The 16407-nt window shown below is 33.7% G+C and overlaps 1 protein-coding gene across 1 annotated transcript in view; it reads right to left on the bottom strand.

The window, feature by feature from the left end:
• The window catches only part of rftn1b (raftlin, lipid raft linker 1b), a 134264-nt gene that overhangs the window by 20824 nt on the left and 97033 nt on the right, over positions 1 to 16407 (bottom strand). Inside the window, exons 7-9 of the mRNA XM_073846978.1 lie at positions 13046 to 13149; positions 12873 to 12967; positions 8866 to 8981 (exon numbers count right to left, since the gene is read on the bottom strand). Of these exons, the coding sequence (XP_073703079.1) occupies positions 8866 to 8981; positions 12873 to 12967; positions 13046 to 13149 (315 nt within the window). The remainder of the gene's footprint in view (positions 1 to 8865; positions 8982 to 12872; positions 12968 to 13045; positions 13150 to 16407) is intronic.

Below are 16407 nucleotides of genomic sequence, written 5' to 3'. Positions count from 1 at the left end.
GTCTACCGAATGGCGTATCTGTCATGGATGTTCGTCTGCCAGTGATATATATATATATATATATATATATATATATCACCACGGGCCTGACAGCAAGCATCTGTCTGTAGCATTAAAATCGCACACACGTCGTAAAGTTACTAAAAACTCAGCCGGAAATAGACTAATGAAAAATATGAGTCGTGTAGTTCAGCCACATTCACACAGACAGAGAAAAGCGTTCTTTGAAACGGCAGGTCGCATGTTTTTCTCACCTCAGCAGGAGCCATAAAGGTTACATTGCCAAAGGACGTGTTTTAATGGTCTATCTACAGTCTAGATATCACACTGCTCCAGTGACTGTGCTGACCTTCAAACTTTACCTTCTACTCTAACTACATACTAAATATATAACACCCGCAGAAAAATGATATTGCGTAGAGGTTGCTCAGGCAACTTAATGGCGTTTCATTGAAGTTTCTTCTTTGATGCTTCACGGATAGCTACTACTGACTTTGAGCAGTTTAAGACATTAGTGAACTCTCTCAAGTGTTTTTCTCATGCAAAACACTCTGTAAGACTTTGTTATTTGCATCCAGATGCAACCACGTTACACTAATCTCATTTTAAGCTCTAATTGGGTTTCTGGTAACTTTAAAAAACAAATATGCTGGGTGCTCCAAATGGTCAACTTTATAGCTGCAGTTAACTTAGTTAGCTTATTCAACTTTGTTAGAAGTCTCTCATCCCGGTCCAGTGGGCAAAAAATGCTGTTTTCTGTCTTATTCCTGCCCTTTATAGTTGAATAAATCCAATCCAGGCAGCAAAAGAACTGCTTTCAGGAAAACAGATCCGGGTAAAAGTGATTAGAGTTTAGACTGTACAGACGTCGGCATGCTTCAAAACATGCAAGAAGAATCTGAGGCTGCTGTAGTTACGCAAGCATTAGACAGACATTAATAATTTGAAAGGGAAAGCATTTCTGAGAGCTAGACGGGAGAACCATCACAAGATCGTACTAAATTTCACATCGTGTCTTTAGATAGCAGTCAGTGGACTTGTTCCAGACATCCCCAGGCCTTGGTCTGTCTGAGAATCTTGCTGAAATAGGACGTGAGGTTAAAGTATTGTGGTAAATGTTTTCATATTCATGTTAATCATTCCAATTTCCTTATTTCTTAGTGACCAGACAATGTGCAGGACTTTTTTTATACAGGTAAAGCGGTGTCTATACTTCACAAACAACATGTTTATCACCACCTGTGGTTGCTTAGTCATTACGATGTCAGCATGACATATTTTATAATACACAGTGTTTATTTGCGTAAATGCACTACCAGTCAAAAGTTTTTTAACACTAAGATTTTCAATTTTCTTTAAAGAAGTCCCTTATGCTCACCGAGCTTGCATGTATTTGATCCAAAGTACAGCAAAAATTGTTAAATATGTTTACTATTTAAAATAGCTGTTTTCCAATTGCATATATTTTAAATTGTAATTTATTCCTGTGATTAAAGCTAACTTTTCAGCACCAGTATACAGTCTTCATTGTCACGCGATTCTTCAGAAATCATTCTAATATGTTGATTATTTTTATTATCAATATTTAAAACAGTTGAGTACATTTTTTCAGAATTCTTTTATGATTATAAAGATCCAAAGATCAGCATTTATCTGAAACAAAAAGCTTTTGTAACATTATGCACTATACCATTCAAAAGCTTGGAGTCAGTATTATTTATAATTAAATAAAATGAGTTAAGTATTAATTATATATATATATAAAAAGCAAGGATGCTTTAAATCGATAAAGTGATAATAAAGACATTTATAATGTTACAATTTAATATTTCTATTTCAGATCATTTCTGTTCTTCTGAACTTTATATTCATCAAAGAAACATTATAAAATTATACTCTGCTGTTTTCAACATAAAAAAAAAATTGCAGCAAATAAGAATATTAGAATGATTAGAAAATATTAGAAAAATCAGCTTTGAAATCAGGAATAAATTACATATTAAAATATATTCTAATAGAAAACAGTTACTTTAAATAGTAAAAAAAATATTTCTAAATTTTACTGTTTTTGCTGTACTTTGGATCAAATAAATGCAAGCAAGAGACTTTAAAAATGTTTAAAAGGCTGTTTTCCATCTTCCAATATATAATTGGACTAGATTTCTTCTTTATTTCACCATTATCTTTATTACTTTGTGTCTTTGTCATTTTTTATTATTAATTATACTGATACATTTTAAAATGTAGTTTAATTTTTTCTTTCTTAGTTTTCATGCAGGCTGTTTTCCATCTTCCAATATATAATTGGACTAGATTTCTTCTTTATTTCACATTATCTTTATTACTTTGTGTCTTTGTCATTTTTATTATTAATTATACAGATACATTTTAAAATGAAGTTTATTTCTTGTACTTTTTATTTTATATCTGTACTTTAAAATACATAATACACTATATTTCCTGCATTTTAACTGCATATCTCACAATTTTTAATTTATATATTTCAGTTGCACCTTTATTTCTCGTAACTTTGACTATATTTTAAACTTTATTTTACCGTCATGCTTATAATTATCTTAGTTTTTTATATATATAGATACTCTTTAAACATAGTTTATTTTCCATCATTTTTCCATTATTTCTCCAAGTTGTGACTGTCTTCTCTTTTTGGGCAATTTTAAAGCAGTTAGATTCTAAAACATTTTTTATGCAAGGCATTATTTATTAGGTAATTTATTTCCTCATGTTAAAATATATGGTAACTTTACTATAAGGGTTATCACTTTAGTTAACATGAACTAAGAAAGAACAATACTTCTACAGCATTATTAATCCTAGTTAGTGTTAATATCAGCATTTACAAATGCATTATTAAAATCAAACATTGTGGTTGTTAACACTAGTTACTAGTGTCATATCAAACTAGACACAGTAACAACACCTTACTTTTACCCTACACGCGAACTACAAGACATCAATTTAATATTTCGTTTAGAGGTCCTAAGCTCTGGAATGAATTAAGTCCATCTTTGCGATCAATGTTTCGCAATGTTTATTCTGCTTTCAAAAGGCATTTGAAGAGACTTCTATTGCCAGCCTGAAGCCTTTATGTACTCCTTTCTAGATATTATTAATCCTTTTGATCATTGGTTGCTTGCTCCTTTTGCATTTTACCTGGATTGATCATCTTTTTTGTTATTGAATTTGTTGTTTATGCTTTTGCTTTGTTTCGTTTGTTGTTTGTTTTTTATTGTGTGTTTAGCCTGTATGTCATGAATAAATATGTGGCTTCGTTCCCTCCTTGCACAGATCTGTACGTGTACTAAATTTGTGCTAAACCAATAAACCTAAACCTAATGCACTAACTATCAACAACTGTGTTTTCATTAACTAATATTAACATTAACGAGGTTAATAAATACTGTAATAAATGTAAATGCATGTATTTAACTAGCATTAACTAGTGGATCCTTATTTGCTAAGTATATAAAAGTATTTCTTGTAATTTTGACTATGACTCACATTTGTGACTTTATATCTTTCAGTTGCACCTTTATTTTTCATAACTGTGGCTGTATTTCATTTTCAAACTTTCTATCATCTCTGCCCGTTTTACTTTACAGGCATCCATATGTTCGAGTGTTGCAACTGCACTGCAGTTTTCTGAAGTCTGCTCCTCTTCTCTTAATAACGCGGCCTTATATACTGAGAGAGCTCACTGCGACTGATAAAAGGCTGTTAAGGCAATTTCCTTCTCAGTGGATCAAAACTAATAAGTTGCTGTGAGTAAATCTTCAAGGATTATTCCTCAAGGAAATATAAAATGGAAAACTGTTTTTGTGCTTGTGTTTCAGGGGCTCGGTTCTAGCGACAGAGCGCCCTCATTGCATTACATGGCCAAGGTTACTCTGCTTATTGATTTTCCTTTACGACAAGAATAGAGTCCTCGCTCAATTTGACTCGTATTGACCAAACATGGCTCAGTTACTCCGTACAAGTGCTTCAGAGATTTATGCATGCAATTAAACATTTCCATATTACTTATAGGTATAATTATAAATGATTATATAAATAACTATTTATTGATTTTTAAAATGTATTTATTTAGCTCTATATCTTATCTATATATATAATATATAATGTATTTGTAATACTTCATTGCAATAACTAACTAAATATATACATACATGACATTATGTGGGGATAAAAAAATATACAATTTGGGATCAGAAAGATTTTAAATGTTTTAAAGAAGTAATATTTTAAAAAAATGTTTTTGTTTTTAGTTTTTTTAACTGCTTACAAAAAGCTACAAAATTATAGTTGTTACATATTATGTATGTAATATTAATTATATATATATATATATATATATATATATATATATATATATAAAACTTTTATATTTTATATATTATATTATAATAAATAGAATTATAAGTGTAATACTTCATTGCAATAACTAACTAAATATATACATATATTACATTATGTGGGGATAAAAAAAAAAAAAGAAAAGTTTGGGATCAGAAAGATTTTTAATATTTTTTAAAGAAGTCTTTAATGCTCAAAGTTGCATTAATTTGATCAAAAATAAAGAAAAAATCCTGTGATGCAAAGCTGAATTTTCAGCATCATTACTGTTATTGAAACCTGTGATGCTATTTTTTAGGATTTTTTGATGAATAAAAATAAATTTATTTAAAATATATATATATATATATATATATATATATATATATATATATTTTTTTTTTTTGTAATAATATACATTACCGTTCAAATTGGATTTTTTTTTTTTAAGATTTGTTTTTCGATAGCATTGATGTGTTAACAATAAAATGTGATGGTAAGGACCTATATTGTTAGAAAATATTTCTATTTTAAATAAATGCTGTTCTTTTTAACTTTTTATTCATCATAGGATCCTAAAAAAAGCATCACAGGTTCCAAAAAAATATTAAACAGCAAAACCTGTTACCAACATTGATAATAAATCAGCATATTGTTAATAAATCAGAATGATTTCTGAAGGTTCAGCACTGGAGACTGGAGTAATAGATGAAGAAAATTCAGCTTTGCATCACATGAACAAATTATATTTTACAGTATATTAAAATAGAAAACCGTTATTTAAAATGGTTTACAACAGTTTTTTCTGTATTTTTATTAAATAAATGCATTCCTGATGAGCAGAGGGTCTTTACATAACAACTTTAAATCTTACTGATCACAATATTTTGAATCGCAGTCTTTGTATACAAATGTATTCATATTAAAAAATAAATTGAAAGATATTGTATTTTTTTATTTCAACAACTAAACTATTAATATATTGAAAGGTATCATCAGAAATAATTTGTTGCGCTACATTAAAAAAGCATCTCTCAAAATGCCATCATCGAGTGAATGAGTAATGTGCAGTGATTGTCTGACGCTATAATAGAAACATGATTCACGAGACGTTTGAAGTAAACATGCAGGCTCATTGAAGACAGAAATATCACTGACAGAAAATGAGACAGTGATTGATGGGCTGACGGCAGACACTGAGTCAGACCGCAGCTGAACATATCAATTCAAAATGTCTTACTGCATTAGTGAAAATACCCTTTTGTCCGACGAATCCATATGAATCTGATGTCTGCCATATACATCAACAAGCCCTTGCATGATATTGCTACTGAATACAAGTCACCTAATCTTAAATTACACTCGTGTTGAATGCTGGGAGATGTCGAGTAGACTTAAATTTGAATGCAGCCCATCAGCCGTGCAGCTCTGAATAATGCTGGGCAGAAACAGTGTGTCCTTCTCCTCAGCCACAGAAACACCGTCATGGCTGAGTAGAAGAGAGCGAACGAGAGAAAACAGCAGAGAGCGATTGAGAGCTGCAGGATTATAAAATAAAGCTCAAAACTCGATTACGCTGATAGCATCAGTACACAGTGCTAACTAACACAACACTGCCCGGTGTGTGCGCACCTCTCAGACACACACCTAGCCCAAATAAGCCCAAGCGAGACCAACTTGAGAAGAATCAATGGTGAACTGGCACAATATCTGATTTCAACAAGCATGGCTTAGACTCTCTGAGCAGCAGGGCCTATTACTGTCACTCAAACGGGACGTTTGGATGGAAAATGGGGTTTCCTGCTTTTTTTGCTTCCTGGTTTTTTCCCACTTTTGCCTAGTTCAGTAGTTTAAATTAGTTTATGCAAATAATGAAAAGTTCAGCTGAAAAACTAAATTTGCTGAAAATGTGCTTACTGTACCCTGAGGCCATCCAAGATGTAGATGAATTTGTGTCTTCATTAAAACGTATGGAGAAATTTTGCATTGAAAAACTTTGCTCACCAATGGATCCTCTCCATTATCCATAATAATGCTTCCTCCAGTGGAAAAAGTCATCGACATGTTTGGCTTTTAAACGGTGTTTGATCTGTCCGTATTTCTCTCCTGATTCAGATGAGACAACTTTTTTTAGTGGAGCCAACTCATAGACAGAAGCAACGTCTTAATGATGGATTTGTTTCTTACAAACACGTTTCTTTTTGCAGTCACAGGATGTTAATTGATGGACTGGAGTGGTGTGCATTACTTGTGGATTATTGTGATGTTTTTATCAGCTATTTAGGCTCTCATTCTGACGGCACCCATGGTGAGCAAGTGATGGAATGATACATTTTTCCAAAGGTGTTATGATAAAGAAAACAAACTCATCTATTAACTAACCTTGGATGGCCGAAGGGTGAATTTTTTTTTATTTTTTTGGATGAACTATTGCTTTAAAGGGATAGTTCACCCAGAAATGAAAATTTGATGTTTATCTGCTCACCCCAGGGCATCCAAGATGTAGGTGACTTTGTTTCCTCAGCAGAACACAAACGAAGATTTTTAACGAAAACCGGTGCAGTCTGCCAGCCAAATAATGGCAGTGGATGGGCACCAAACCTTTAAAAGTAATCAAAAACATGCACAGACAGATCCAAATTACACCCTGCGACTCGTGACGATACAATGATGCCCTAAGACACGAAACAGTAGCTTTTTGCGCAAAACTGAACAGTATTTATATAATTTTTTACCTTTGATACACAGCCACGTCCATCTGTCCTGAGCACGAGTTTATCATCCGGCTCGTTACATGTGAACGCTCTCTGCCGTAGTATACGCAAACACCATAAGGGGAAATCGGTGAAAAGTCCCAGATGAGTTTGCGCAAGCAAACGTAATCTTTTAGCTTTAAATTGGTTTGAACAATCAGGATAAGTGCAAGTAATTACTATTTTGAATAGCCGCTATACCCACAATCTCTGTGCACTGTGTAAACAATGAGTGTTGTATTCATGCGACAGTTAGCTTTCGGCGTTTGCGTATACTACGCCAGAGCGCGTGCTCATGTATCGTGCCTGATGCTAAACTGGTGCTCATGACAGATGGACGTGGCTGTGTATCAAAGGTAAAAAATTATATAAATACTGTTCAGTTTCTCGCGAAAACCGATCGTTTCGTGTCTTAAGACATCAATGTATCGCCATAAGTTGCAGGGAGTAATTTGTATTTGTCTGTGCATGTTTTTGTTTACTTTTAAAGGATTGGTGCCCATCCACTTCCATTATTTGACTGGCAGACTGCACCGGTTTTCGTAAAAAATCTTTGTTTGTGTTCTGCTTAGGAAACAAAGTCACCTACATCTTGGATGCCCTGGGGGTAAGCAGATAAACATCAAATTTTCCTTTTTGGGTGAACTATCCCTTTAAAGACACATTTGCTCTTAAATGGCTTCACTTGGTGATAAACCTACAAGTATCTTAGTTACAGTTGTCTCTGCATATTACGTTGATGGATTTGTTTCTTACAAACACGCGTCATTTTTGGGTTTACATTACTTGTGGATTATTGTGATGTTTTTATCAGCTGTTTGGACTCTCATTCTGACGGCACCCATTCACTATAGAGGATCCATTGGTGAGCAAGTGATGCAATGCTACATTTCTCCAAATCTGATGAAGAAACAAACTCAGCTACACTTTGGATGGACTGAGGGTGAGTACATTTTCATCAAACTTTTATTCCTTCAGGTGGTGGTATGGAGTGAAAGTCAAATTCTGGTCTGTAAACAATTTTCACTCAAAAATTGCTAATAAATTTCACTTTACAATGAAATTGCAAGTAATGTTCACCCCAAAATTAAAATTACCTCATGATTTACTGACCCTCAGTCCATCCTAGGTGTATATGACTTTCTTCTTTCAGACAAATAAAATTGGATTATAATAAATGTCCTGGCTCTTCCAAGCTTTATAATGGCAGTGAATGGCTGTTGAGATTTCGAAGTCAATAAAGTGCATCCATCCATCATCAATTCTACATCAAATGCTGAAATGCTACTCTTTCATAAATGTTTGTGCAACAGTTAGGGAGCTAGAAATTACAATTTATAATGTTTTAAATATGGATATTTTTCTTACACAAAAGTATCAGTTTACTCCAGAAGGCCTTTATTAACGTCCTGGAGCCACGTGGAGCACTTTTTATGATTAGTGGATGCACTTTATTTGACTTCAATTAGACTGTTGATTCTCGACACCCATTCACTGCCATTATAAAGCCTAAAAGGCAGGATGTTTTTAATATAACTCTGATTGTATTCATTTAACTGGAGGGTAAGTAAATCACAGGGTGATTTTCATTTTGGGGTGAACTATTCTTTTAATTTTGAAGTAGGAAGACTGAAATAGTGTTAAAACCTACTTCAGTAATCTCATACTTCGATTAACATTGAGTTTTTACAATGTATAGGTAAATATGACAGTGGTAGTTTAATAACTGAATGCAAACACTTTGATAAGTATAACTCACGTCTATGATTGTCCATTGTTCCACCACTATAGCGTCGTATGCAGCAGCCGCATTGGTGTTGGTTTCCACTCCCTCCTGGAACACAAACACGCTGTCCACCGTCTTGACAAGAAGATCTACAAGGAATAGAGGAGAAATCAGGGAGCATTCTGGGTTTAATACAGTGGGTATAGAACATCAGTTGCGTTCAGTGTTATGTGGACTCCAATGCTTTTCTAAATATCTTCTGTTGTGTTGCACAAGAACGAACAAGTGTTGTTACTGTTGACTAAATCTACAAATGACTATGATTTTGCGTTAACAAACTGAGGGACTCATATGCAACTATTACAGAAGGTTTAAACACTCACTGAAGCTCCAGAAAGAAACACGATGCATTAATAGCCGGGGTTTGAAAACATTTTGAATTTGAAGATCAATAAGATCGATAAATTTAACTTATTTTGTCTTCTGGGAAACATGTAAGTATCTTCTGTAGCTTCTGAAGGGCAGTAATATGATATTTAGAGAAAATAAGAAAAATGTAAACATCATCTTTCTGTTTAAAGGTTTTCACCCTCAGGTTTAATGCATTGTTTTTTCTTCTGGAGCATCAGTGAGGGTTTGAATCTTCTGTAATAGTTGCATATGAGTCCCTCAGTTGTCCTCAGTGTGAAAAGATGGATCTAAAAATCATACAGTCATTGTTGGAAAGGGTTCAAATGCACAAAAATGCTGAAAAACCAAAGAATTTGTGGGACCTGAAGGATTTTTCTGAAGAACAGCGAGCAGTTTAACTGTTCAGGACAAACAAGGGACTCATGAACAACTATCACAACTATATATTTGGAAATATTCACCCACGGGTTAACACATAATCAGACGTTTATCCATCCAGAAATATAATCTTATTTGGAAAATAATATAAGTTTTCATGGTGCTTTTTTTGTCTTTTTTTTTTCGAGCTTGACGTGGCAACTATGAACAGATGTTTTGTTATAAAAGGGCTGCAAGCTTCTTTGAAAAGGTTTCATTCATTTCCACAAAAGAAATAATTGCAGGTTTTGAATGGCATGAAGGTGAGTAAATAATTCTTGTGTGTACTATTGCTTTTACTTCTATTAAACAGAGAATGTTCCTTTAAAAAATCTGAAAGCTAAATGTACAAAAGCAGAGAAAGAAAAGGGGTGGTAACTGTATCAGGAATTCTAGGTGATAAAAATACAACTAGAGAGAGAATATGTGCAGATGAGACCGTCATTTAAAATATTTCAAAGAAAAGAAAGAGTGACAGCAACAAGACAGACAGAGATCCAGCCTAATGAATGACCAGCCTAATTAGCCAACACATCCACGCTGGAATGTAGAACATTTCCGGTGAATGAAATAAAGCTCTTGCGCACATATTTTAATGGCCTGATGTAGCTGCCGCCCCATGTGGTTCCTGCATTTGGCCCTGTTTTAGAGTGATCTTTATATATGGGTGGATAATAAGCTCTGCTGAGTATTGAAGACGAGCACAGGGGCTTCTGGGAACCGGCTCACATCCCGTGTTATTTCTGCTCAGTGTCCTCTCATGGCCCAAGAGCTTCCTTATTAGCCCTCCTCCATTTACACACTAATACTGTTTGTGCTGCCCCTGTCTGCTCTGGGAGACACTCCAGATTACATTATAGGGGGCTGAGGGATGGGCGACCGTGGGCCGGCCCCTGGCGGGGCCCGTCGGGAAGGGGTTTTTCTCTGGAGCGGGAGGGGCGCGATGTCTGTCGCCTACATCCTTCCATCAAAAAAACCTATTTAAGGCTGCACTTACTCAATTGAAGGCATCTCAGCGGCCTTTCAAACAGGGCCATTGTTCTGGCCACCTTGCATCAGATGTTCCCACTTGGGACCGTAATTGGAAAAGTCCACTCGGGAGATTGCCTCAGCTGTCGAGGCCGTCTGGACGGACAGCGGTGTCTCAGGTGAGCGAGTCCGACAGGGCGCTCTTTTCTACTGACGCGCCAAATGTCGACTCAATAAGCCGTCGGCCCTGTGAGAGGCCCATTTATGGAGATTGACGGCAGAGAGATTGTCCGTTTGATGGAGTAAGACTGCCGGAATATGTGGAGTTAGTCTGGCCAGGTCACGGTGACTGATAGCGTTCAGGTTTAAGTATGTGCCCGAGAGAGCTGCTAATGCTCAAGACGGCTTATGTATATTTTACAACGCAAGGCAGAAACGGGCCGAGACAGATTAGGGGTGGAGGATGTGAACATATTAAATGTCAATCACTTGAACAGACAAACTACTTCAGGAAAGCTTTACTGCGCTGACATTGATGTAAGAGCTTATTTGTTAAAAGTTATAGGTTTGATTTCTGCATCACCTCACAGCAGCAAACAAAAACAAAACTAATGAAGAACTAATGTTCTATCTATTGCTCTACTGTTCTATCACCTATCTATTGTTTGTTTGTTTGTTCTAGCTATCATTCTGTCTACCTTTCTATAATCTTTTCAATCGTTCTAACATTCTCTATCCCTCGTTTGTTCTATCTATCTATCTGTCTATCATCTATCTATCATCTATCGTTTTATCTATCGTTCTATCTATCGTTTTATCTATCGTTCTATCTATCGTTTTATCTATCGTTCTATCTATCGTTTTATCTATCGTTCTATCTATCGTTCTATCTATCGTTCTATCTATCATTCCATCGTTCTATCATTTTATCGTTCTATCTATGTCATTCTATCAGTGGATCTATCATTTGTTTGTTCTGTCTATTGCTTTGTCTATCATTCTATCATCTATTATCTATCTATTGTTCATTCATTCTATCATTCTATTTATCGTTCATTTGTTTGTTCTATTTAATATTTGTTCTATCTATCGCTCTATCATTCTATCGTTTGTTCATTCATTCTATCATTCGTTTTATCTATCTATTGTTTGTTCAATCGTTCTATCTATTTATTCTATCTGTCTCTTTCGTTCTTTTATTCTATCTATCATCTATCTATTATTTATTGTTCTATCTATTGTTTATTTGTTCGTTCTGTCGTTCTATCATTATATCGATTGTTCTATCAATGTATCTTTTTTGTTATCTATTGTTCATTCATTCTGTTTGTTTGTCGTTCGTTCTGTCTATCATTCTGTCTATTGTTCTATCATCTATCGTTCATTGGTTGATGGCGTCTATCTATCTATCGTTCTATCGTTCTATTGATTGTTTAATCTATTATCTATTATTATCTATTTATGGTTTGTTCGTTTGTTGGTTAATTCTATCATTCATTCTATCTATTCTGTGTATCGTTCTATCTATCATCTATTATTCGTTTGTTCGGTCTATCTATCGTTTGTTGGTTGGCTCTATCTGGTCGTTCTATCTGTCTATCATTCTGTCTATCCGAATTCTACTTCCTTACGTTAAAATTTAAACTGAAATTGTTTATCCTGTTTGTTGCCTTGTTTCAAATTCAGGATCTAAATTGGAATTCAAAAGTGTTCTCAATTCCATTTTGAATGCACCGATGTTCAGAATGAGATCGAACACTTAGAAGAGGAGTGACATCCGTATTTCGCTGCAGTATGAATGCGCTCCATAAGGCCAGGTACGTGTATTAAGAAACTAAACGGGATCAATTTTGATTTCACGTTGACTTTAACATTTAAAAAAAAAATGCTTCTCACTCGAGTGTCGTGAATAGTTGTCTGTCATTCTCTCTCCCTCATGGACCTGTTCAAATGCTTCCATTCATACTCTGATTCTTTTGTGCATCAGGAAAATGACAGTGGAGGTATCTCCAAAATCCCTTTCATAGCGAGATAATACCTTATTGGAAATTCATACGCTGAATATCTGTGCCTTCGTGCATCTGAATATAGGCAGAACAGCGTGAATAGTCAGACGCATGAATGTGTCACAGCTGCGGGCGAATATTCTTTTCTGAGGAGGGGGAAATTCGCACCGGAGCAAAAGTCAGACAAAAGAAACCTTTTAGTCAACATAGTTGGCGTCTATTCAGCAGGAGCTAAACCTGGAACGGCGATGAGCCCGTGGCCCACCGTGTTGCTCTCCTGTGGAGCGTATGAATCTTTAATTGCGGACTCGTCGAGCTGAGAGCATTGAGATCTGCAAATTCAATCCCGGCCTGATGGGCGGCACTCTCACGCCACACCGTCGCATTAAAACCCGACTCCTGCCTCCCACCTTTTCTCACCATGGAAACCCGTCTCGAAGGGCAAGAGAGGCGAAAGGAAAGCTTCCTTATAAAGGACATTCTCCTGGACAACTTCAATGTCACTGAAGCAAAGCTAGACGAGGGCACAGGCGAGGTGCACAAGTAAATCAGTGGAGCAGAACGCCACACCAACAGCATCGACAAAGAGCAGAATCCATCAAGAGACTTTAAGCCGACACAAAACCCCCATACGCCCCTGGACCGGTGGATAAACTCATATCAAAGCCACCTGGAGGGTAGTTTCTGGAGATGGAGGAGGAGGAGGCCGTGCCACCGCTGATCTCCTAAGACTATCATTTTGATCTTCTATCAAATAGGACGACAAATCTCACAAAACCTGTCAAGAACGTGTCCAGGTCATTTTTCACCCCAAAAATCAATAGAAAGAAATAGGGAAAAAAAAAAAAAAATCAACAGCATGATGCCTATTTGAGGTGCATACAGTATTTTACATTTGACAAATATTCGTGATAAATAAACATATTTTCCATGCAAATTATCATTGTTAATTCAGAAAAAAGAAAATGTTTTATTTTAGTATTATTTATGTACAAATATAGTATGTATTAATATTTTGAATTAGCCTTTATTTATATATTTTAAGTTTTCTTTTTAATTTTAGGTAACATTTTAGAGCTTTTTTTGCGATTTATATGTATTTTTGGTCTGTTTGTTTTCTAGTTAATTTCACTTATAGTTTTAGTAATTTTACTACAAGATTTTTAAGTGAAATTTTTTTAATTGAATATTTTTCATTTTATTTCAGCTTGATGTAATAGTTGTAGTTTTTTTAAATGTGTGTGTATATATATATATATATATATATATATATATATATATATACACACACACACACACACACACACACACACACAAACAGTTTTATAACAATTGCAGTTAATTATTATTTTAGTTAATAACAGAATAAAAAAACTAAAAATATATAATAAACATTAAAATAATATAATAAACCTACAAAATAATATTTTAGTTAACATTAACATTGAATGCAAATATATGTGTGTATATATGTATATGTGTATATAATATAATTTAATGCATTTTATTTGAGCAATTTAATAAATTTTACTAATTTTAGTTAATAATAACAGCAAATGCAAAAAAGACATGTATATTAAATTAGATAAAAAAAAAACTAAATAAAAATATATATATTATTTTAGTTAACAGTAACAGTGAATGCAAAAAAAAAGAAATTATATTTTTATTTTTTATCTTATTTTATTATATATATATATATATAAAATAAGATAAAAAATAAAAATATAAATTTTATTTTTGTCAACAACAGAGAATGTTATATAATATAAAATGAGATTAAAAAACAAACAAAAAAATAAATATTATTTTAGTTAACAGTGAATGCAAAAAAAGTTGAATAAAGAATAAAATACATAATAGTAATTTACAATCACAGTGAATGCAAAAAACTGTAAGGTATTTTATTTTAGCAATTAAAATTTTATTGTAGTAAAATAATATTGAAGTATTAATAAATTGTTTAAGAAAATAATGAAAGACTTAATGGTATTAAAATGAGCTTTATTATTTTTATGCACAATATGTTTAGTGCGAATATATTGTGAAGGCAAGTATTGCTATTATTCTTGTACGTTTTGTGGAATGAATATGAATAATATCTCAAATTATGCAGCATGTTGTGCTATTATTCTTGTAAGTGATTTTGATTTTCACCTGATGGACAAAGTAACCTGCCAAACCATTGCGGCATCAAGGACGTGAGATTTGCTAGCACCACTCACATATTTTTTTTATTATTATTTCCTGTTGATTTTGGGGTGGAACGTGACCTTGCCATGTTTTGTAGAGATTCACCCAGAGAATCTGTCTGGGCTGGGATTGTGTTATCTGTGTGTGGGTCCTGCCTCATATATTACCGACGTGTTGATGTTTACAGCGAGAAGACACTGTGGGAGTGCATCACCATGGAGTTCTCATTATGCATTCGCAGGCCAGACTCAAAGAGGAGCTAAATTTGGAGAGATCTGGCCCATGTGCTCACAGGCCTGATAATGAATGCATCTCCAGCCTTTCATGTAATCAGACACTTATGAAAAGTCTACATGCTGGCGCTGCTTTGATATCACATTGTTCCCGGACTCCACGGGGCTCTGCCAGCACCTCGCCGTCCTCCTGCTTTAACACGGCCTTCACTTCCTGTTGTTTTTCTTTGCACGTGTGGTTGACATGAACACCGTCATTTGTCTCCACTTATGAAACATATTCTCTTCTACTTTACATATTTATTTAGTGATGCTTGGTGAGGTTATGTGTTCCACATTTTATTTTAATGATTTAAAAAAAACACTGCACACAATAAAAAAAAAGAAATTATACAGTCAATGTTGTATTTTCCATCCAATTTATTTATTTACACTATTTTATGCATCTTTTTATTACATTTTATTACCTTACTTTAATTGTACACTATACGAAAATATTTTTTAAAATATTACATTTTTTTTTACATTATGTACACATTATTATTATTTTTTTAAACATCTTTTTATTAGCAGTCTTTGCAAAAAACCTGTAATGCCTACTTTACATATTTATCTAGTTAAGCTTGGTAAGGTTATGTACTCCACCTTTTATTTATTTAATTTTTTTTTAAATTGTACACAATTTAAAACAAATATTTATAAAGTTAATGTTGTATTTTCCATTTATTTTTTCATGTGTTTTCCAACATTTTATATTGACCTTTTTTTAGTTTTTAATTTTAAAGCATGAAGAAAATAATATATATATATATTTATATTTTTTTTTTATGTATGTATTTTTTTTATAAATGGTTTATTAATTATATGTAATCTTTTTTTTAGATTTTTTTTTTTTAATATAGTCATTTGTATACTTTTTTATATATATCCCATTTTTATTTATATTTACTAAATTAATTTCATGAGTTACATTTTAAAATCTATTTATTACTGGTCTTTACAGTCAATCATCAGTATTATTATTTAGTAGTTAGTTTACTTTAGATGTCATTACTTGTCCTACATTTGTCGTAAGGACATGAATAATGCCTCAAACCAAGTGGTTTACAAAACAGATGTGTGTTTTTACTTTTCCAAGCTATTAGACTTGTGATTTTTGCCTGGTTAGAGATAAAACAGGCAATTTGCATTGAATGAGGAACTCGTGCCATATCTAGAGGTCAGAATAGAGACTTTTGACTCAGGCATGTATGCAACCACCACAGCTTTCTGGCATTGAGACCAATACCACTCTCAGAAAATGTAAGAAAGAATCGAATTAATTTCTGCTTTTGCTCAGTAATTAC

Source organism: Garra rufa, chromosome 9, assembly GCF_049309525.1.
Source record: "Garra rufa chromosome 9, GarRuf1.0, whole genome shotgun sequence".
NCBI classification, from domain to species: Eukaryota; Metazoa; Chordata; class Actinopteri; order Cypriniformes; family Cyprinidae; genus Garra; species Garra rufa.
The sequence above is the reverse complement of the archived record's forward strand: the minus strand, read 5'-3'. Positions and strand labels throughout refer to the sequence as shown.